This window comes from Dipodomys merriami, unplaced genomic scaffold (genome assembly GCF_024711535.1).
Source record: "Dipodomys merriami isolate MVZ:Mamm:240054 unplaced genomic scaffold, mDipMer1.0.p SCAF_9, whole genome shotgun sequence".
Lineage (NCBI taxonomy): Eukaryota > Metazoa > Chordata > Mammalia > Rodentia > Heteromyidae > Dipodomys > Dipodomys merriami.
Genome location: NW_027206512.1, coordinates 11,338,681 through 11,359,809, shown reverse-complemented (window position 1 = coordinate 11,359,809; position 21,129 = coordinate 11,338,681). Strand labels below are relative to the sequence as shown.

At 41.7% G+C, this 21,129-nt stretch overlaps 2 protein-coding genes across 8 annotated transcripts in view; one reads left to right on the top strand and one right to left on the bottom strand.

Moving 5' to 3' along the window:
• Positions 1–10,136, top strand: part of Ptpn13 (protein tyrosine phosphatase non-receptor type 13) — a 196,635-nt gene extending 186,499 nt beyond the window's left edge. For 3 of the 7 annotated variants that reach the window (XM_070012349.1, XM_070012350.1, XM_070012348.1), the window contains 4 exons: positions 1,569–1,906; positions 2,905–3,120; positions 5,171–5,233; positions 9,259–10,134. In XM_070012349.1, coding sequence (XP_069868450.1) covers positions 1,569–1,906; positions 2,905–3,120; positions 5,171–5,233; positions 9,259–9,354 — 713 coding nt within the window. In that variant the 3' untranslated portion in view covers positions 9,355–10,134. Of the gene's footprint in view, positions 1–1,568; positions 1,907–2,904; positions 3,121–5,170; positions 5,234–9,258 lie in introns of all 7 variants that reach the window. The other 4 variants (XM_070012346.1, XM_070012345.1, XM_070012347.1 and 1 more) reach the window with 3 other exon arrangements.
• A 5,686-nt stretch (positions 10,137–15,822) lies between these two features.
• Positions 15,823–21,129, bottom strand: part of Slc10a6 (solute carrier family 10 member 6) — a 37,848-nt gene continuing 32,541 nt past the window's right edge. The window contains exons 5-6 of the mRNA XM_070013022.1: positions 20,867–21,024; positions 15,823–19,351 (exon numbers count right to left, since the gene is read on the bottom strand). Of these exons, the coding sequence (XP_069869123.1) occupies positions 19,146–19,351; positions 20,867–21,024 (364 nt within the window). The 3' untranslated portion in view covers positions 15,823–19,145. The remainder of the gene's footprint in view (positions 19,352–20,866; positions 21,025–21,129) is intronic.

The following is a 21,129-nucleotide window of genomic DNA, read 5'->3' as shown; positions in this document are numbered from 1 at the left end:
GAGCACTCACCTTGAGCTGAAGAGCTGAGGGACAGCATGCAGGCCCAGCATCCCAAGCCCATGATCGACCAAACAAAAAAAAGGTTAATCTTAGAAAGTATCCTTAAAATGGAATAGAATATGACTCGGCATAAAGTAGATAAGAATTAATGTAAGGCTGAAAAATACCAGATTCATGTTTCAAAGTAAGAATAGGACAAGCCATAAATACAAAATGAATAAGTAGATGAATTTTCATAAAACTGTCACTTAATAGCAGTCAAGTAATGAAAGGCAAATGATTCTTTTCTTTGCAATAATGGGGTTTGAACTCAGGCCTTTGCACCACTTGAGCTATATCCCTGTGGCCCTTTTCCTCTTCAGTTATTTTTTTGGATAAGGAATCAAATATTTGCACAATGCTGACCACAGAACTCAATTCTCCTTATCTCCTTATCCTGCATAGCCAGGATCACAGGCATTAGCCACCATGCCTCATGATAGATGATTTTGAAACATACTATTACAAGGTTTTAGACTGTTAACTGCTAAAATTACTAGTTTACTGAGGTTTAAAAAAAAAAAGATTTCTAACATATATGCATATAAGTTAATTCCTTTGAATAAACCATTCACTATATAACCTAAGTAAAAGAGACCTTAGTGCATGTTTCATTGAGGTAGCCTAGTCTTAAGGGGTTTTTGGTTTTGTTTTGTTTTGACTATATAAGATTACAGTTAGACTAGGTATGGTGGCCTAGACTGTAATGCAAGTTATTTATAAGTTATTGTTCAAGGCCAGTCTGCAAAATGTATAGAGACCTCAGCTCAACAAAACTGGGCATGTGGTTGTGATCCAATGTACATAGAAGGGATAGGTAGGAGGATTAGGGTCTGAGGCCAGCCCCAAGCAAAAACATAAAATCATATCTGAAAAATAAAGCAAAGAGTAAGAGCTGAAGGTATGGCTTAAGTGATGGAGCCCCTCCCTCACAAGTGTGAGGCCCTGAATTCAAGCCTTAGTACCTCTAAAAACCTTATAATTAGACAAAGGTGAAATCTACATGCAAACAAGCTACCTTCTACTTAGTAGGTTGACTACTGTTTGGCTGCCTAGTAAAAAGGAAGTAATTTAACTGAGTCATAATTCATTATGTTGATAATACTTGCAGTTAACACCTTAATGGTGTCATTGGGATGCTAATTTTTTGTTTATAAGGAAGTAGCACTGTCATTCAATATTGCTATTGTCAGCAGCATTGTAAGAGTGATGAAGTCAAAAGTTGTTTTTCTGCAATTACTAACATTCTAAATGCATTTATTTTTAATTTTCTCAACCAATTCTATATAAATAATAACAAATTTTATACACCAAAAATTAATTAAACAGCATCTTAACTTAGTAGCATGAGCAAAAGGAGTAAATATAAATTAATGTGGCAGTGCTATTATTTGAAAATATACTTCTATTAAAATGTGTACTGAAGGTTTCATATACAGTTACAGGAATTCGTTATGCTCTTTGACTCACGTTACTGATGAAACTTATCTAACAATTCATATCTGTGGTTTTGTGGTGGAAATTCCAGACGATGCTACTAGAGTACCTCTTGGAGATGAAGGCGGGTATATCAACGCCAGCTTCATCAAGATTCCTGTGGGGAAAGAAGAGTTTGTTTACATTGCCTGCCAGGGGCCTCTTCCTACAACTGTGGGAGATTTCTGGCAGATGATTTGGGAGCAAAAATCAACAGTGATTGCCATGATGACCCAAGAAGTAGAAGGAGAAAAAGTCAAATGCCAGCGCTACTGGCCAAACATCTTAGGCAAAACAACAATGGCCAATGACAGGCTGCGCCTGGCTCTTGTGAAAATACAGCAGCTGAAGGGCTTTGTAGTGAGGGCAATGACTGTAGAAGATATTCAGGTAAGTGAATTGCATCTTCACATAACACTGAAAACCAGGCCTGGCCATCTTCATGATTCTATCAGTGTATTTCTAGATAAAAGCAGGTGACTGACTTCCTGGTCTTCTCTCCACCCACGCACCCCCACCTTTTTTTTTTTTTTTTTTTGCCAGTCCTGGGGCTCGAACTCAGGAACTGGGCATTGTCCCTGAGCTTCTTTTTTTTGCTCAAAGCTAGCTCCATACCACTTGAGCCACAGCACCACTTCTGTCTTTTTCTGTGTATGTGGTTGAACCCTGGGCTTCATGCATGCTAGGCAAGCACTCTACCACTAAGCCATATTCCCAGCCCTTTTTTTTTTTCCCCCGATTTTTGAGACATAGTTTGCTGTGTTATCTCATACAGGCCTTGAACTCCTGATCTTCCTGCTTCAGCCTCCCAAGTGCTGGGATTGCAAATGTTACAGGTATTCCACACCATCCCTAGCATATTTTTATTTCTTATGGTCCTTGAGGTTTGACCTCAGTCCTCACTGGCACTCTACCACTTGAGCTATCCGTTTAGCCCTTTTTTGTTTTATTTTTCAAATACAGTCTCACATTTTTTTAGTATGTATTATTTATATGAGAAGTTTCATTGTATTATTTCCATTCATGCATATAATATACATCAGTCAATCTTACTGTATTATTCTCCCTGACCCTCCTTCTTGAAACAATTTCCTACTTCCAAATATGCAGATAAACTACTTGAATCATATCCAGCTTCTCACATTCTTGCCTGGGGTCAAGATCCTTCTACTTCTATCTCCCATGTAGCTAAAAATTACTGGCCTAAGCTACCATACTACCCAAATTTCTGTTTCCTAGAGGAGTCCCTTTTGTTTCTTACATTTTTCTCTTCATCTGACCCAATGTACAGGTTAAAGTTTGAAAGGACAAAATAATATCTGGAAATAATTATATATGCAGAATACAACATGATATTACATACTACTTCCTCTGTTTTATGACTTCAGACAGGAGAGGTGCGACACGTTTCTCATCTGAATTTCACAGCTTGGCCAGATCATGATACACCTTCTCAGCCCCATGACCTGCTCACTTTCATCTCCTACATGAGATACATCCATCGGTCAGGCCCCATCATCACACACTGCAGCGCTGGCATCGGACGTTCAGGGACCCTGATATGCATCGATGTGGTCCTAGGATTAATCAGTCAAGATCTTGAAGTAAGTACAAAGCAGACACTGCAGGAGTATGGGACCAGAGGTAATGATGTAGCCTGCTGTTCTGTGGCATATTTTTAGTGACATACTCAAAAGTCTCTTATGCATTATGGCATCTTATCCTTTATAATCTTTAGGTGTGGGTAATTTAAGGTCAGTATTGTTAGCACGCCTTAGCAACAAAAATATTAAAATACAAAAGAAAAAAATTTTCCCATTGGTCGTGGGGCCTGAACTCTGGGCCTGGGCACTGTACCTCAGAATTCAGCTCAAGCTAGCTCTCTATCACTTGAGCCACAGCGCCGCCACTTCCAGTTTTCTGGTGGGTTATTGGAGGTAAAAGTCTCTCAGACTTTCCTGCCCGGGCTGGCTTTGAACTGTGATCTTCTCAGCTAGGATTATAGGCATGAGCCACCCAGCACTCAGCTAAGAAAAATATTTTTGAACTGCAAGATCTTGGGCTTTATCATTATTATTGTTACCTGTAAGTGAATAAAAATACTATTATACTAACTAATGTTAAATAGTCTATATCTAAACAGTTACTCATTACTAAACAGATCAAGCAAAAAACAGGATAACCTTGCTTTTAAACCAAAATTAGTATAAAACTTACTTAAAATGCCAGAATATCTTACCATATATAAAACGTAATTGAGGGCTGGGAAGGTGGCTCAGTGGTAGAGTGCTTGCCTTGCATGCATGAGGCCCTGGGTTCGATTCCTCAGCACCACATAAACAGAAAAAGCCGGAAGTGGAGCTGTGGGCTCAAGCGGTCGAGCACTCGCCTTGAGCTGAAATGCTGAGGGACAGTGCCTAGGTCCAGAGTTCAGGTCCATAACCGGCAAAAAAAAAAAAAAAAAGTAATTGAAGTGGGTGGGATATGGGAAGGGATAGGAAGGGGAAACAAAGGAGGAGGCAACAATGCTTGATAAGAAATGTACTCATTATCTTGCCCATGTAATTGTAACCCCTCTGTATGGTATTTTCACAATAAAAAATATATATAATTGAAATACTGGCTTAGTTAAAAACCAGTTATTAGTTACATATTAGTTAAAAACCAGTTCTATTTTGCCCTTCTCCTTCTATTAAAGCAACTGTGGTGATTTAAATAGGACACCAGCAAATAGTCTCCCTTGTTTCAGACTATCAAATGTCAACTGAAACCAAGGTTTGAAATTTCAATCCAAAAAACAATATTTAAAGAAAACAATTGATACTGTCTTTTAAATTGCAAGAAATTTCAAGAGAAGAGATTTTCTGTTAAAGATTTTGAAATATAATAATCTGCTCTAATTCTTGAAAAGATGGTAAATAAAAGCTGAGCACTGGTGGCTCAGGCCTGTAATTCTAGCTACTTAGGAGGCTGAGATCTGATTATCTCGGTTCAAAGCAAGCCAGGGCAGGAAAGTCGGTGAGACTCTTATCTCCAGTAAACCATTCAGAAAACCAAAAATGGTGCTGTCACTCAAGTGGTAGAACACTAGCCTTGAGCTGAAGAGCTGAGGGACCAGAATTCAAGCCCCATGACCAACAAAAAAAGAAAAGATGGTAAATAAGAATGCCAAATGAGGGGCTGGGAAGGTGGCTCAGTGGTAGAGCATTTGTCTTGCTTGCTCGAGGCCCTGGGTTTGATTCCTCAGCACCACATAAGAAAAAAGCCAGAGGGGCTGGGAAGTTGGCTCAGTGGTAGAGTGCTTGCCTTGCATGCATGAGGCCCTGGGTTTGATTCCTCAGCACCACATAAGCAAAAAAGAAAAAAGCCAGAAGTGGCCCTGTGGCTCAAGTGGTAGAGCGCTAGCCTTGAGCTGAAGAGCTGAGGGACAGCGCCCAGGCCCAGAGTTCAGGTCCCACGACCGGACCCAAAAAAAAAAAAAAAAGAATGCCAAATGATAGTTCACCATATTATTTTGTCTACCACAGTTTTCCCAAAACTCTTAAGAAGGGGAAGAGTTGGATGTAGAATTCTACATAAGCTACTTTCCTGTGATTTTAGTCTATAAATTCATCTGTCCCTGTTATTTGACATCTGTTCTCTTTCCCTGGGCAGTTTGACATTTCTGATTTAGTGCGCTGCATGAGACTACAAAGACATGGAATGGTTCAAACGGAGGTGAGTCTTGCTTTTTCTTTTTGTCTGAAGCGGGGTCTTGGCATAAAGTTCAGGCTAGCTTCAAACTCATGGTCCTTCTACCTCAGCCTCCTAATTGCTGGGATTATAGGATTGTTATAGTATATAAATTTTGTAATGATTCTAGAATTTTTAAAAGTTTTTTTGTTTTGTTTTGTTTTGTTTTGCCAGTCATGGGGCCTGAACTCTGGGCCTGGGTGCTGTCCCTCAGCTCTTCAGCTCAAGGCTAGCACTCTACCACTTGAGCCACAGCACCACTTCTGGCTTTTTCTGCTTATGTGGTGCTGAGGAATCAAATGCATGCAAGGCAAGCACTCTACCACTGAGCCACCTTCCCAGCCCTAAAGTATTTTTTTGAGTCAGCATCTCAACTGTGTTGTCCAGGCTGGCTTGGCACTCCTGAGCTCAAGGGAATCTTCCCATCTCATCCTAGCCTCCTTATTATCTGGGACTACAAGTGCATGTCACTATGCCTAACTTTCATTTCTTTTTTTGAAGATTCCCACGTTATAGCATTTATCAACCACTTACTATCATGGACTTTTTTATGCATATGAGCTAATTCAGAAAAAAGTTAAAATATAAATAGATATATAGATATAGATATATTGTCTGTCATAGGGCTTGAACTCTGGGCCTGGGTGCTGACCCAGAGCTCTTCAGCCCAAGGTGAGTACTCTACCACTTAAGCCATATCACCATGTCTGCTTTTCTGGTGGTTAATTGAAGATAAGAGTCTCACAGACTTTCCTGCCTGGGCTGGCTTTGAATGGCGATCCTCAGATCTCAGCCTCCTGAGTAGCTAGGATTACAGGCATGAGCCACCAGCGCCCCGCTGATTGATATGTTTTTAATTTTTAAAATAAAGAATGAGTATGGTTTTGGTGACTCCTACCTACAATTCTAGCTACTCAGAAAGCTCAGATCTGAAGAGAATAATCCAAAGAGAAAAGGAAAGAAAAAAAAAGCTGAAAAAAATAAGAATAAAGAGAGCTGAGAGCTGAGAATCATGGTTCAAATTCAGCCCAGGCTGACAAATTCTCAAGACTCTTATTCCAATTAACCAGGAAAAAAACAAAAACAAGAAGACATGTGACTCAAGTAGTAGTGCCAGCTGTGTACAACAATGCTGAGAGAAGTTGCAAGGCCCTGAATTCAAGCCCTAGTGCCAGCAAATAAATGGATTGATAAATCAATACGTAGAATGAAGAACTGTGGTGTTTGCACGGAGTAGGGTACAGAGTAGAGCAACAAATTGAAAGTGTTGTAGAAATGGCATCAACTACTCCATTTTAAAGCCACTTTCCCCCATTTCCAACCTAAAGAAGGGACAGAAGGTAGCATTCTTGCTACAGAAGTTCCCCCAGAGATACCTCAGCCAGTATTGTAGCCAGGTGGGCTAGTTGCTTGGCTCAGAGACGGTTCAGGGCAGTGAACCTATTTTTGTGAATGTCCTATTCCACTGAGCAGCAGAAGTTTTCCTGGGTGCTGGGAGCACACCAATGGATAAAACTCAGATCCTGTTTAGAACAACAACGCTTTAGTGGATAGTAAGCATCTACAGTAAATTTTGTAAGAGCTCTGAAAACGACTAGTGCTTTAGAGAAGGAAAAGTAGATGAAGGGACTCAATTTAAAACTAAATGGTACCAATTCAGGCACCAGTTGCTCACACCTGCCACCTCTAGCTGCTCGACAGGCTAAGAGTTGAAGCTAACATTTGAGGATTGAGGTCCAAAGCCAGGATGGAAGGGAAAGTATGAGATTATCATCTCCAGTTAACCACCAGAAAGCCAGAATTGTGGCTTGGATGGTAGAATGGTAACCTTGAACACAAAAGCTCAGGTAGAATGCCCAGGCCCTGAGCTCAAGCCCCGGAACTGGCACCAAAAAACAATTAGTGGCACCACTGAGCACGCTACAGTTGAGCAGAGATGACGGAGGAGACACAGATATGTGGAGGAGCCTTGAGGCATGGTGGACTGCTATGGGGCAGGGGGTGGGTCCAGAGCAGGCCTTGTGTTTTCAAGTATGGTCATGGCTGGTGTGGTGGGGAAGAGACAGGGGAAGGGAGAGGAGGAGAGGTTCTAGGGAAAGGGAAGCCAAGGGAGAAGGCCAGGGCTTGAGCTTTTCTGAATGAGATAGAACCTATTGCAGGAAGTAGCTGAGTGACATGGTCTGACTCATTTTAAAGGGCCAGCCCAGCTGCTGTGTGAAAATGAGAGGAAGGTGCAGGGTTAGAAGCAGGAAGTCAGGGAGGTGGCAAGCAGAGTGGCCCACACTAAAAGGTATAAGACAGAAAGAGGATGCTTAGTGAAGTGGCTGGTAGGTTGTGTAAGGGAAGGAGTCACAGAGGAATATGAGAAATGTACAAAAGCTACTATACAAATGAGCAACACATAAATTAAAAAGCCTCTTGAATTCATTCCTATTGTCATAACTGGTAATGTTTTAGGTGCTCTTAACTCCATAGTGCTGAACACATGCACATAGGCTTGTGTTTATACATACCTATGTGTGGCTGTTTTAAATGAGATTCAACTATGGTTGGTAGTTTATTGCTTTCAATTTAATATATTATAAATTCTTTTTTTGGGGAGGGGGGCGATCCGGTGGTAGGGCTTGAACTCTGGGTCTGGGCGCTGTCCCTCAGTTCTTCAGCTCAAGGCTAGCACTCTACCACTTGAGCCACAGCACCACTTCTGGCTTTTTTTTTTTCTTTTTGCTTATGTGGTGCTGAGAAATCGAACCCAGGGCCTCATGCATGCAAGGCAAGCGCTCTACCACTGAGCCACCTTCCCAGCCCATTATAAATTCTTTATTTTACTTGTATTTTTTTGTTTGTGTGGTGCTGAGGAATGGAACCCAGGGCCTCTGCCTGCTAGGCAAACACTCTACCAATGAGCCACCTTCCCGCCCTAAATTCTTTATTTTATTTTATTTTATTTTATTTTTTATTTTTTTCTGGAGTCCAGTCGTGGGGCCTGAACTCTGGGCCTGGGTGCTGTCTCTCAGCTCTTCAAATCAAGTCTACCACTTGAGCCACAGTGCCAATTCCAGCTTTTTTCTTTTTTCTGCTTATGTGGTGCTGAGGAATCAAACCCAGGGCCTCATGCATGCAAGGCAAGTGCTCTACCACTGAGCCACCTTCCCAGCCCTTAAATTCTTTATTTTAAAAATGAATTAATTCCTTGCAAAATAAAACAGCAGAGAATAATATTATTCTCAAATGGGTTCACTTTCAAAAAAATCTGTTATTTCTATATTTTTGTTCCAGAATATTGAATGAAAATTATTTCATATTAAAATAATGTTTAAATACAAATTACATTTCAAAAACATTGACTTCTATGTTTTTGTTACAAAATACTAAAACGATTATTTAAACAGCTTTTAAAACAAGGTAGTTTCAATACATCTAGAAGAAATTTTGTGATTTATTTTCCATGAAATATCACCAAAGCACAAAAATAAAAACGGTGAGCCAATCAGCTGCAATTAGCACCCCTCAACCTCCATCTTCCTTTCTTCTCTTTTTGTCATCCTTTTCCCTGGATATTGTTTACAATACTGCACAACTCTGCATGCTGCGCGCGCGCGCGCGCGTGTGTGTGTGTGTGTGTGTGTGTGTGTGTGTGTGTGTGTGTGTGTGTGTGTGTCTTAGACTTGGGTGCTGTCCTTTAGCTTCTAAGCTAGCACTCTATCACTTGAGCCACAGCTCTACTTTTGTCTTGGTTTTTGAGTAGTTTAGTGGAGATAAGAGTCTCATGGACTTTCCTGCCTGGGCTGCCTTCAAATCCTCAGATTTCAAGGATTACAGGTGTGAGCCACTGGCACCTGATTTGCACCCTGCTTTTTACAGATAGCATTTAAACAAACAAAAGATTCGCTGCTTTCCAAACTCCTTCAACAGCGCTATCTATGTATGGACATAGGTGCATACAACATATTCACACTGTGCATCTAAAGTCCTCTCCTGCCCCCACGCTTCTTTCTCCTCCCCTACAGGATCAATATATTTTCTGCTACCAAGTCATCCTCTATGTCCTGACTCATCTTCAAGCTAAAGAAGAGCAAAAAGAGCAACCTCAGCTTCCAAAATGACATGAGAAGAGCAGCCTTCTGAGTGTTTCCGCATCTCTCCTTACGCTGCAGCAGACTCCTGCTCTACTTATACGAAGTGTCCCAGAGCAGCAAGACCAGGCGATATTATTCTGCTTATTCTCCTCTGTCTTAGAGACGGGTATTCTTCCTAACAGCAGGTGTCTAATGCTGGATTTTTACAGCGACTTTACCCTGTTAGAAATTATTTAACACTAATTGAACAACACAGATCATAGGGCTAAAGACAGCATTTGATTGAGTGAGTGGGCCTTGTTACAAGGACACTCTGAGTCTACTATTAATGTACCAATCTTTGTTTATAGGAAAAAATTTTGCCCAGTATTTTAATAAAGTAGAGGTATTTTATAGGGGATACTTGAAACCAGTATTTAAGCTTTAAATGACAATAATATTGGCATAGAAAAAGTAGCACATGTTTACTATATCAATTTCTAATGTTTACTATATAGAATTTCTTGTAATATATTTGTATACTTTTTTCATGAAAATGAAGTTATCAGCTACTGTTTGTAATTGCATCATCTGTTTGTAATGCATTATCTCACGTTGTAAATAAACTGCACCTTAAAATATAAACCCTAATCCAGACATTCTAGTGCTGTGCTGGAGCTTCAGCACAGCGATGGAGTGCTTATGTAAGTATATGCAGAGCCCAGAGCCCCAAAACACAAAAGAGAAACTTTTCAGTGTGCTGTCTTTTAACACCTAAAAACAAGACACCTCTAGACCCCAGCTTGCCATCCTTCCCAGTTGTCCCAATGCGAGTCACAGATTGGGAATGTGTCAGAAATCCTGCTAGATCTTTCTTGAGGGCTGACATGATGGTCATGTACTGGCTTAACTATAGCTATGAAAGTGTCACCACGCTGTGGTGGCTCATGCCTATAATCCTAGCTGCTTAGAAGGCTGGGATCTGAAGACCGTGATTGGAAGCCAGCCCAGGCAGGAAATTATCTCCAGTTAACCACCACAAACCAGAAGTGAAGTTGTAGGCTCAAGTGATAGAATACTGGACTTGAGCGAGAAAGCTAAAAGATAGCACACGGGCCCTGAGTTCAAGCCCAAGTACCAGCACGCACGCGCACGCACACACATACACACACACACACACACACACACGTGTTCACACCAGGTATCAATGGCTTATAACTGTAAACTGTTAAGGAGGCTGAGATCTGAGGATCCAAATTCAAAGCCAGCCTGCCCAGGAAACCACCAAAAAGCCAGAATTGAGCTGTGGCTCAAATGGTAGAGCTCCAGCTTTGAGCAAGAAAGGTCAAGGACAGCACCAAGGCCCTGAGTCAGTGTCTTTGTTTCTTTTGCCCACTTATGAGTGGTGCTGACTTTGTTTATTCTTTGTAAATCAGAACAAAATACTGGTCACAGTAATACTCAGAACTCTTGACTGTAAAGAAAGAAAATGGCATCACTACCTGGGACGTTTGTATTTGGTTCTGCATGTAAAAATGCAGATCATGCATGAGTGAGCCTGCTTCAGTTTAGTGTGTCTCTTGATTCCTAGTACTCAACTCGTTTCTTTTTTTTTTTTCCAGTCATGGGGCTTGAACTCAGCCTAGGTGCTATCTCTGAGCACTTTTCACTCAAGACTCACTTTGAGCCACAGTGCCCCTTCCAGTTTTCTGGTCGTTATTTGGAGATAAGTCTCAGACATTCTTTCAAACTGCCATCCTCAGCTCTCAGCCTCCTGAGTAGCTAGAATTACAGTCGTGAGCCACCAGCGCCCAGCCATTTCACTAAGTTTTAATTCTAATAGTATCTCCCCATTTCATCCCTGGGTGATACCATTCCAAGACTCAAGACTTCATTAGGCTCTTCAAAAGGGTGCATCAGCTGAGTACTTGACTTGAATTTCTGATCTTAGCCAGGGGCACAGACCTCCTAAGTCCTGTTTCTGAGCTGAATCAATTTGAAGTCAGGAGACAGCACTGGGAAAGACAGAAAAGCCCATTATAATACATTTGACCCTCTACCGGGTAATAGGTCTGGCTTTCTGATAGACGGGTGCCAATGGCTCATACCTGTAATCCTAGCTCAGGGGGCTGAGCCAGCCTATGCAGGAAAGTCTGTGAGACTCTTACCCCCAATTAAACACCAAAAAAGCCAAAAGTGGAGTTAGGACTCATGGTAGACTGCTAACCTTGAGCAAAACAAGTTCAGGACCAGGTCTTAAGTTACCACCCCCCTCCAGAAATGGCTCTGAAGATGGCGAGGGAGGCTTCCTACTGCTTCCCTACTTGAAGCAGAAGAGTGCTTACAAGGTTGGCTGGTAGCCAAGGTTAGAATTCTGTAAAAACAGGATTTCTGTTGCTCTCAGACATGAAATTGAAGTTCTGAGGTTTGTTTGCCTGTCAGGACGTGTGAAGGCAAACTAGCAGAGCTGGGCTGACAAGCCAGTCAGCAGAACTGGGAGAGGCCAATATGAGGCAGACTTTTCCAGAAAAGAAGGTAGCCAGGGGATGGAATATAGGCAGAAAAGGCAAGTTGAAGCTAGGACCCCTGAATGGAGGCTTTATTCTAATACAACTGTCAAGACCTTTCACAGAGTATCTCCTCTGACACATAATCGGCTAGGGGCACCCTGGTTAGAAAGTAAGGGGAGACTATAGACTGAGCTGGCACATGGCATTCATTGTCACGTTAATGGTTGAATATCGCCTGGCCTGAACAGCCCTTGTTTTAGCTGAAAATTAGAAAGCGTACAAAACACATCATGCTTCCAGCATAATAGTTCGTTCCAGCAAGAGTTCATTTTAGCTAACAATTTGGAACAGGTGAATATACTAACAGGGCAGCTGTTTGCTCTGGGTGTGTTCACTTGCATGCATTCACATACGTGTACACTCACATACTGATACTGGAGCTTGCACTCAGGACCTTACACTCTGCCTCAGCTTTATTTTTTTTTCCTCAAGACTGTCACTTTGCCGCTTAAGTCACACCTCTATTTCCAGCTTACTGGTTAATTGGAGATAAGAGTCCCAGATGTGTCTTCTTGGACTGGCTTCAAGTTCTGATCTTCAGATCTTAGCCTCCTGAGAAGGCTGGATTATAGGCGTGAGCTACCAGCACCTGCCTTTCCCTCTGTTTCTAAGAAGCCAGACTGATGGTAGCTTTCCGGTCAATATCTAGCTCCCCAAATCATTCTGGGAATCTCCATTTCCCTAGCCCAAGGCAGGAAGAACACACAGCCACACCAGGCCTGGCCTGGTAGCAAGGCACATACCACTTTTCCTTCAGCAAAATCTGAACCAATAGTGGCCTGCAAGTACAAAAAAGATGGAAAACATCATTGATCAACTGTTCTTTCCCTGTGATAACACTAGAGGAGACCCAAAATTTAGTAGGAGATATTATCACATTGTGTGTTCTAAAATAACAAATGCTGGAGAGGATGTGGGGAAAATGGGACTCATGTAGTACAACTATCATGAAGAACAGTTTGAAGAACAAAATAATAAAAATGAAGCCATGTAACTAGTGACACACCTGTAATTCTAGCCACCTGGGAGATCATGGGTCAAGAGCAACCCAGGCAAAACAGTACATAAACCCCCTTCTTAATCCATAGCGGGATTGATGATACACATCTGTCATCCCTACTGGGATGCGTAGATCGTGGCCCAAGTGCACAGGTAGGCAGGAAGCAAAAAGACTTGGCTCAAAAATAACCAGTGAGCACATACAGCCTCATGACTATTCCTAGCTACTCTGGAGGCCTGAGATTCCCAAGGATTGTGATTCAAGGCCAGCCTGAGCAGGAAAATCATCTCCAAAATAATTAGCCAAAAGCTGGGCTAAGGCATGACCCAAGCGCTGGAGTAACAGATAAACAAGCATGAGATCCTGAGCTTGAATCTCAGTTCAGCCCAATCATCATCATCCCTTCAAAAAGAAAAAAAAAAAGGCATGGCAAATGTGCCCTGCATTCCAAAGCCCAGAACTGAAGGGCAAGGTGGGGGAATTAGTTTCATTTTGAGATATGTGATAAATCACAGTTAATAGTTGACCGCAGCTGTGTTCTAGTAATGGATGCTTGTTAGTAAAAGAACATGTTCTGATCTCTTAATTCAGAAATTTCCAAGGTACCTTTGTTCTGATAGAGATAATGTGATAAGTTATACACATAAAATTTAAGACCAACAAAATGTTAATGTACCACAGAAGTTTAAACAAATGAGTTTCTTTTTTTTTTTTTTTTTTTTTTGTCAGTTGTGGGACTTGAACTCGGCCTGAGCACCTCAGCTTTTCAGCTCAACGCTAGCACTCTACCACTTGAGCCACAGCCCCACTTCCATTTTCCTGAGTGGTTTATTGGAGATAAGCATCTCACAGGGGACTAGGAATGTGGCTTAGTGGTTAAAAGTGCTTGTCTACCATTCATGAAGCCCTGGGTTCAATTCCTCAGTACCACATACATAGAAAGAGCCAGAGGGCTACTGTGCCTCAACTAGTAGAGCGTTAGCCTTGAACATAAGAAGCAGAAGCTCAGGGACAATGTCCAGGCCCTGAATTTGAGCCCTAGGACTGCCCTTCCCCCCGCCAAAAAAAAAAGTCTCATGGACTTTCCTGCCCAGGCTGGCTTTGACCCAAGATCCTCAGATCTCAGTCTCCTGAGTAGATAGGATTACAGGCGTGAGCCACCGGCGCCTGGCTTATGAATTTATTTTCTTCCCTTAAGAAAACAAGGTATAGATTGTTGCTTGACTCTACAGCTCCAGAACATCAACAACTATCATTATTCTGGGTATCCCTTCCTGGTCTTCAAATGGCTGCTACATCTCTACCACTAACATCCATATTCCAAAAAGCAAATTGTCAAGGAGAATGGGTGCTCGGGAGAAGAAAGCAGGATTTCCCAGAAGCAGAAGTCTACCCCGCCCCCCTCTCTGTGTCTCTTTCTCTCTTTCTCTTTATTTATTTATTTTTTTTTTGGTTGGTCATGGGGCTTGAACTCTGGGCCTGGGCACTGTCCCTCAGCTCCTCAGCTCAAGGCTAGCGCTCTGCCACTAAAGCCACAGCGCCACTTCCAGCTTTTTCTGCTTATGTGGTGCTGAGAAATCGAACCCAGGGCCTCATGCATGCTAGGCAAGCACTCTACCACTAAGCCACCTTCCCAGCCCCATGCTTCTATCTTCTTAGCAAAAATGGTTCCATGTCCACTTCTAGCTTAAAGAACTTTACTTTTACAATTCTGAACAAAACTTTGGTTCTGTTAAGAAGGATTAACAATGTTGGTTAGCAGCAAGCAGACTGCTGCTCCTATGTAGTAAGTATTGTGTCAGTATTCTAAGATCATCTAGAACCCCAGAAACATCTAATTTTGTAACTGTTAAAGACACCCATAGATCTGGGCACTGGTGGCTCATGCCTTTAATCCTAGCTACCCAAGAGGCTGAGATCTGAGGCACTGTTTGAAGCCAGTCTGGACAGAAAAGTCCATGAGACTTCAATTAATCACAGAAAAAGCCAGAAGTGGAGCTCAAAGTGGTAGAACACTAGCCTTGAGCAAAAGCAGTTCAGAGACAGTGTCCAAGCCCTGAGTTCAAACCCCCTAGGACCAGAACAAAAGAAAGAGATCCATAGTTAAGAATTTAAAAGCAGTCTTCAGTTCTGTATTTATGAAACACAATTTTACTCATCCACACAAAATTAGGTATTCTATTCCCAAGATCATACTACAAAATCCTCAAGCCAATGACAAGCCATATGTCGGGCTAATGGGCTTATGGGGAGTTTTCCCAGAGGGGCGAGGAGGCACCAGTGAGGTGCTGAATGGAAGGCACAGCAAAGGCTCATCAGCAGATTGCCTACAGGGAAGGGCATGGTTAGGTTCACAACATGTGCTGTCTATATGAACCACATTTGTGACACCTAACGCACACACCTACAAAAAGAAGGGGGCACTGTGTTTGGACCGCTTGCCGATTGTACCAGGTGTTTTCATCTGGCCTCCTTTTTCAGGGTGTTTAGGTCGTCGTACTTTTTTAGTGCAGAAACTGGAAGACCAGGACCATTATACTTGCCTAAGGCTACACAAAGGACCAAGGTAAGAATTCAATTCCCAGTCAACCAGCTTCCACTTTGATTCTAGAGGCTGCCACCCCTTCACCTGGACTATAGCAATCAGGCCTGAGGAAGCCTGTGTCCTTCCCACATTGCCATGATAGCCTAGCTGATTCTTCCCACAAAAAGCTAGTAGACTTGTCACATGCTGCATTATCCCTTCATCCACTTCTTCCTCCCATTGGATTCCAGCTATTAGTAACTTAGATAAAATTGATTTAATTAAAGTCAGGTGCCAGTGGCTCATGCCTGTAATCCTCGCTACTCAGAAGTCTGAGATCTGAGGATCACAGTTCAAAGAAAAGTCTCTTATCTCCAATTAGCTACCAAAAAAAAAAGCTGAAAGTGGAGCTGTGGCACAAATGGTAGAGTGAAAAAGCTAAGGGATGGTACCCAGGCCCTGAGTTCAAGTACCAGTATTGGCACACATACAGACATACAGACACACAGACATACACACACTTTTAATTTTCACTGTCTTCATATTAACCCACTGGTTACTGGGGATACTTATGAAACAAAATTACAAAGCATTAAATCTCACATAGCATGCTTTCTCATGCACTTCAAAATCATAAATAAAAATAGATACAAAAAGGGATCATAGTTTAAAAACATAGGTAGTTATATGCTAAAGATGGCATTACAATTAGTGGAGCAAAGATGAACGATTCAATAGATGATGCTAAAATTTTTTTAAAAAATAAGTTCTTAACACCACACCCAAAAAAATGCAAATACCAAATAAATAACGACATATGCAGTCCATGAAAGTAACAGGAAAGTGTGTGGAGAATTATTTTTAATAATGTCACAATAGAGAAGGATGGAGTTTACCAGTTACAAGGCATTGTGTACCTGCACAGAGACAGTGTGCTGTGAAAGTCCCCCAAAAAGCTCCCCAGAAAGGGCCATCAGGACAATTCATGATCCACACAACCACAGCAGTTTAAAAGAATTTTTGAAGACTTAATAAAGCAGCCTGGGAATGTAGCTCAAATGATAGAGCACCTGCTTAGCAAGCATGAGGCCCTGTGTTCAATCCCCAGTACAGTCCCAACTATGGACACATGCACACACACACACACACACACACACACACACACACACACACACACACACACACACACACACACACCCCACATACAATAAAGCTGAATACATTTTTCACAATACAAAATTGAATAGGAAAAAAATGTAGGAAAAAAGTAACATTGGCAATACATAGAATCATTACATGTTCAAACGCATTTAAAAAGAGAAAAAGGAAAATAAAATGGAAAAGCAGACAAAGGACCGGAATAGTGAAATGATTGGGCAAGTGTTCTACTTCATTCATAATTTTGAAAATGTGATGAGTGAGATATTTGCATGAATCAAAATGACCAAAAATCTTTCCTTAGACTGAGACAGGAAGCCTGGAGCTCTCAGAAGAGCTGAATATTGCCAGAGAGCAATGTGTCCAGTCTCACCCCTAGCAGCAGCCTAGCCACAGTGTCATGGGAGAGAGCCACAGAAATGCTGGCACAAAGACAAGGGTGTAGCAGCACTGTGACACCAACAGGCTGGGACCAAAAAGATGACAGTCCTTCATGCAATACAAGACTTCCATCTAAAGAACGAGGTAGATTAATACACACTGACATGAAAAGATGTGCCAAAATATGTCATCAAGCAACTTGTAAAACCATGTGTAAGGAGCGAGGGAAGGAATGGCATTGTCCAAAAAGAAATGAGCTCATTACCTGACTTATGTAACTGTAGTCCCTCTGCACATCACCTTTATAATAACAATAAAAACTTAAAAATTAGAAAAACATAGTTAGAGCCAAATTGCTATGGTTTTGTTTTTTGTTTTTTGTTTTTGTTTGTTTTGTTTTTTTGGGTCCGGTCATGGGGCCTGAATTCTGGGCCTGGGCGCTGTCCCTCAGCTCTTCAGCTCAAGGCTATCGCTCTACCACTTGAGCCACAGCGCCACTTCTGGCTTTCTCCTTTTTGCTTATGTGATGCTGAGGAATCAAACCCAGGGCCTCATGCATGCAAGGCAAGCACTCTACCACTGAGCCACCTTCCCAGCCCGCTATGGTTTTTAAATAATCAGTGTGAATGCAGAGATTCAGAGAGTAAATCTGAGTAACGTAGATTTAAGGTACAGGACACTCATTTTTTTGTTTCCATTTCCTGGAGTTTATTTCAATTATTTCTTTTTTATGATCAGAGGCACATAGGCATTGTGCCTTTGTGTTATTCCCCTAAGAGTGTCCTCCTTTGGTGTTATTGTGTGTGACTGTCTAGAGTCCTTCATACCCTATAATTTAAATTTTACCAAGGTGCCAGGCACTGGTGGCTCACGCCTGTAATCCTAGCTACACAGGAAGCTAAGATCTGAGGATCAAGGTTCAAAGCCAACCTAGGCAGGAAAAGTCTGTGAGACTCTTATCTCCAATAAACCACCAGAAAACCAGAAGTGGCGCTGTGGCTCAAGTAAGTGTTAGAACATTAGTCTTGAGCTAAAGTTATGAGGGACAGTGTCCAGGCCCAGAGTTCAAGCCCCATGACTGACAATAGTAATAATAATAATAATAATAATAATAATAATAATAATAATAATAACAATTTACCAAGGTCTGTATATTTTAGCTCTAGCTTCCACATATGAGAGAGAATACACACCATTTGTCTCTTTGAGCTCAGCTTACCTCACTTAACATATTTGTTCTAGGTCCATCCATTCCCTAATTTATGACATAATTATTCTTTCTAATGGCTGTTGAAAATTCCGTTGTATATAGGTACTACATTTTTTTGATCCACTCATCTATTGTACGGTGTCTGGGCTGTTTTCACAACTTGGTTATTGTGAATAGTGCAGCAATGAACATGGATGTGCAAGTGTCTTTATGGTATTCTGGCCTGTGATGTCCTGGGTATCTGCCCAGGAGAGGACACTCACTTTTTAATCTCATATTTTCCTCAAATTCCCTCTAAACCCAGTTACATCTATCATCAGAAAATATATATTTAAGAGCTTAAAAATAATATTTAAGCTTACTTTTTATTTAAACATCACGTGGATCCAGAGTCCGCCTTGCCCCTCCACACAAAATCCTGACACTGGATTAAAATCCACAACATGGACGGGGCACCAGTGGCTCACACCTGAAATCCTAGCTGTTCAGGAGGCTGAAATCTGAGGATTGCAGTTCAAAGCCAGCCCAGCAGGAAAGTCCATAAGACTCTAACCTTCAATTAACCACCAAAAAGCCAGAAGTGGGGTGGTGGTTCACATAGTAGAGTGCTAGCTTGAGCACAAAAGCTTAGGGACAGAAATCAGGCCCTGAGTTCAAGACCCAGGACCAGCACAAAAGAAAAAGAAAGAAGAAAAAAACATGGGTCCTGCCATACAATGGCTACTGTCCACTACTAGGCACTGTTCACTGCCTGGGGAAACAAGATGTTACTCAGCAGGTTCACACCGGTTGTACAAATCCCCAAAAGATTCCTGCCATGAGCAACACACATTCTCAGAAAAGTGCTCCTAGTACAATCAACGATCCACACAAAAATGCATGCATTCTAACATTTGCTACTTAAACAGTCACACAGCCCTACCAACCAGCCTGGAGCGCTGCACCACTATCAGACCACCAACGAAGATGGAGGAGCAGCCTGGCCAGCAAGTCCCTCTAGTCACATGAAGTGATTTGGCCGATAGGCTCAAGAGCCCTGTGATAAAATATGGGTTCTGAGGGCCCTGGGCTTCCCCCAGCTTCTTCATTCGCCTCCAAGAAAGCTCCAGTCTCTTTGGGTTTCTTGTCGTGGCAGACTGCTGCACAATCCGGGGGCTTCCTCCTACCCTTCTTCTTCAGCCTCCTCTTGTATGCCCGGTATGCTGGGTGACAAGATACACAAGTGTTAAGAGTCACTTTAGCAAAGAGTACAATTTGAGAACACTGTATATTTGCCTATGCTGTAGGGGTTTGTTTGCCTTGTGCTATGATGTGTAATTACACAGGAAAAAAGAAAGGGATACAATGATTCATTGTATCTGAAGGGTTCTTTCTGTCTGGAATTGAGTCTCAATTCATTGGCACTGACAGGTCATTCATTCATTCATTCAATCATTCAATTATTCAGTAAACCCTTGTGGGGCATTTATTGTCAGGGACTCACCTGGACACTGAACTGTAATTGGGAATAAATCAGACATGATACTTCACTAAAATGTGGATCTGACCCCAGGAGTTTTATTCTGAGAATATTTCTCTCACCTCATGCAAACATTAAATTCCAAGTATTCTTTGGATGTCTCTGTATCCGTAAACCAGTATATAATAATCAATATTCTGTATATAACTAGTTAATGTCAATAATCACTGAGCTTTACTAAGAGTCTGTTTGATGACAATAAAAAAATATATAGCTGGGCACTATTACAGATGGCTTACACCTCTAATCCTAGCTACTCAGGAGGCTGAGATCTGAGGATCACATTTGGAAGCCAACTTGGGCAGGAAAGTCCATGAGATTCTGATCTCCAATAAGCCACCAGAAAACTGGAAGTGGTGCTGTGGCTCAAAGTGGTAGAGGGCCAGCCTTGAGCAAAAGAGCCTAGGGACAGAGCCCAGGCCCAGAGTTCAAACCCCATGACTAACAGCAACAACAAAAATTATAATGGTACAAAACTAAAATATATGTGGGTATGTGTACATCTATACACACATTTTTTCCCAATAATAGTGTTTGAACTCAAGACCTTGCCCCTACTTGGATTATTTGTTTGGCTGGCACTTTGCCACTTGACCTTCATTTGGAGCCCAGTTTTTGCTGGTTAATTGGAGCTGGAGTCAGTCAGACTTTTTCCCCAGGTTATATTCAACTCACAATGCTCCAGATCTCGACCTTGTGAAGAGCTAGGATTATAGGCATGTACCACCAATGCCCAATCAGGCTTATTTCATGAAACAGTGTTTCTCTAACTTTTTGTGTAAGTTTATCTTGAAGAGGAGAGTCCTCCTATTACTACCTCTTAAGTACAAATTCCAAGTGTGTACCACCATGCCTGGCTTGATTGTCATTTTTTGAGATCAGTAACTGCTCATGAAAACCTTGTCTTAACAATTCCTGGAATTAAGTTTGAACAGTGCATTAGTTCTTCTGAAGCATATTTTCTTGTAATTAGAAACTCTCAGATGTTTTCAAAATGTTTTTCTTGTGAAATTCCCACTATATCGAAATATCCTGTTTATGCATTTTATTGTCCCCCAAGGAGTCAGGCTAAAAATGTATCACAGGGGCATCACATCCAAGTTTGGATTGAAGAAAGGATTGATAAATTGGGGTATTTAATTTTTCAGTCTGAAATTGACTCAATTCTATCTCATCTACCCAGAGAAAGTTCATCCACCTGCCACAATGAGAAATCCATCCAGCATCTGGAAGAGTCCATAAGCCAATGGGAAGTTAAACATCTGGACCAAGTTCTCCGAGGCAAAAGATAACTGGAGCATGGTGATGCACATCTGAATGTTCTGAGCTCCAGTTTCTAAGGAAATTGTCCTGCACCTGACAATGAGAAAGAGTTCAAGAATGACATACTCATCTTCACAGTGGCTCAGACCTATTGTATACGTGAGAGCCCAAGATTGAGGGGCTACAGGCAGAAAAATT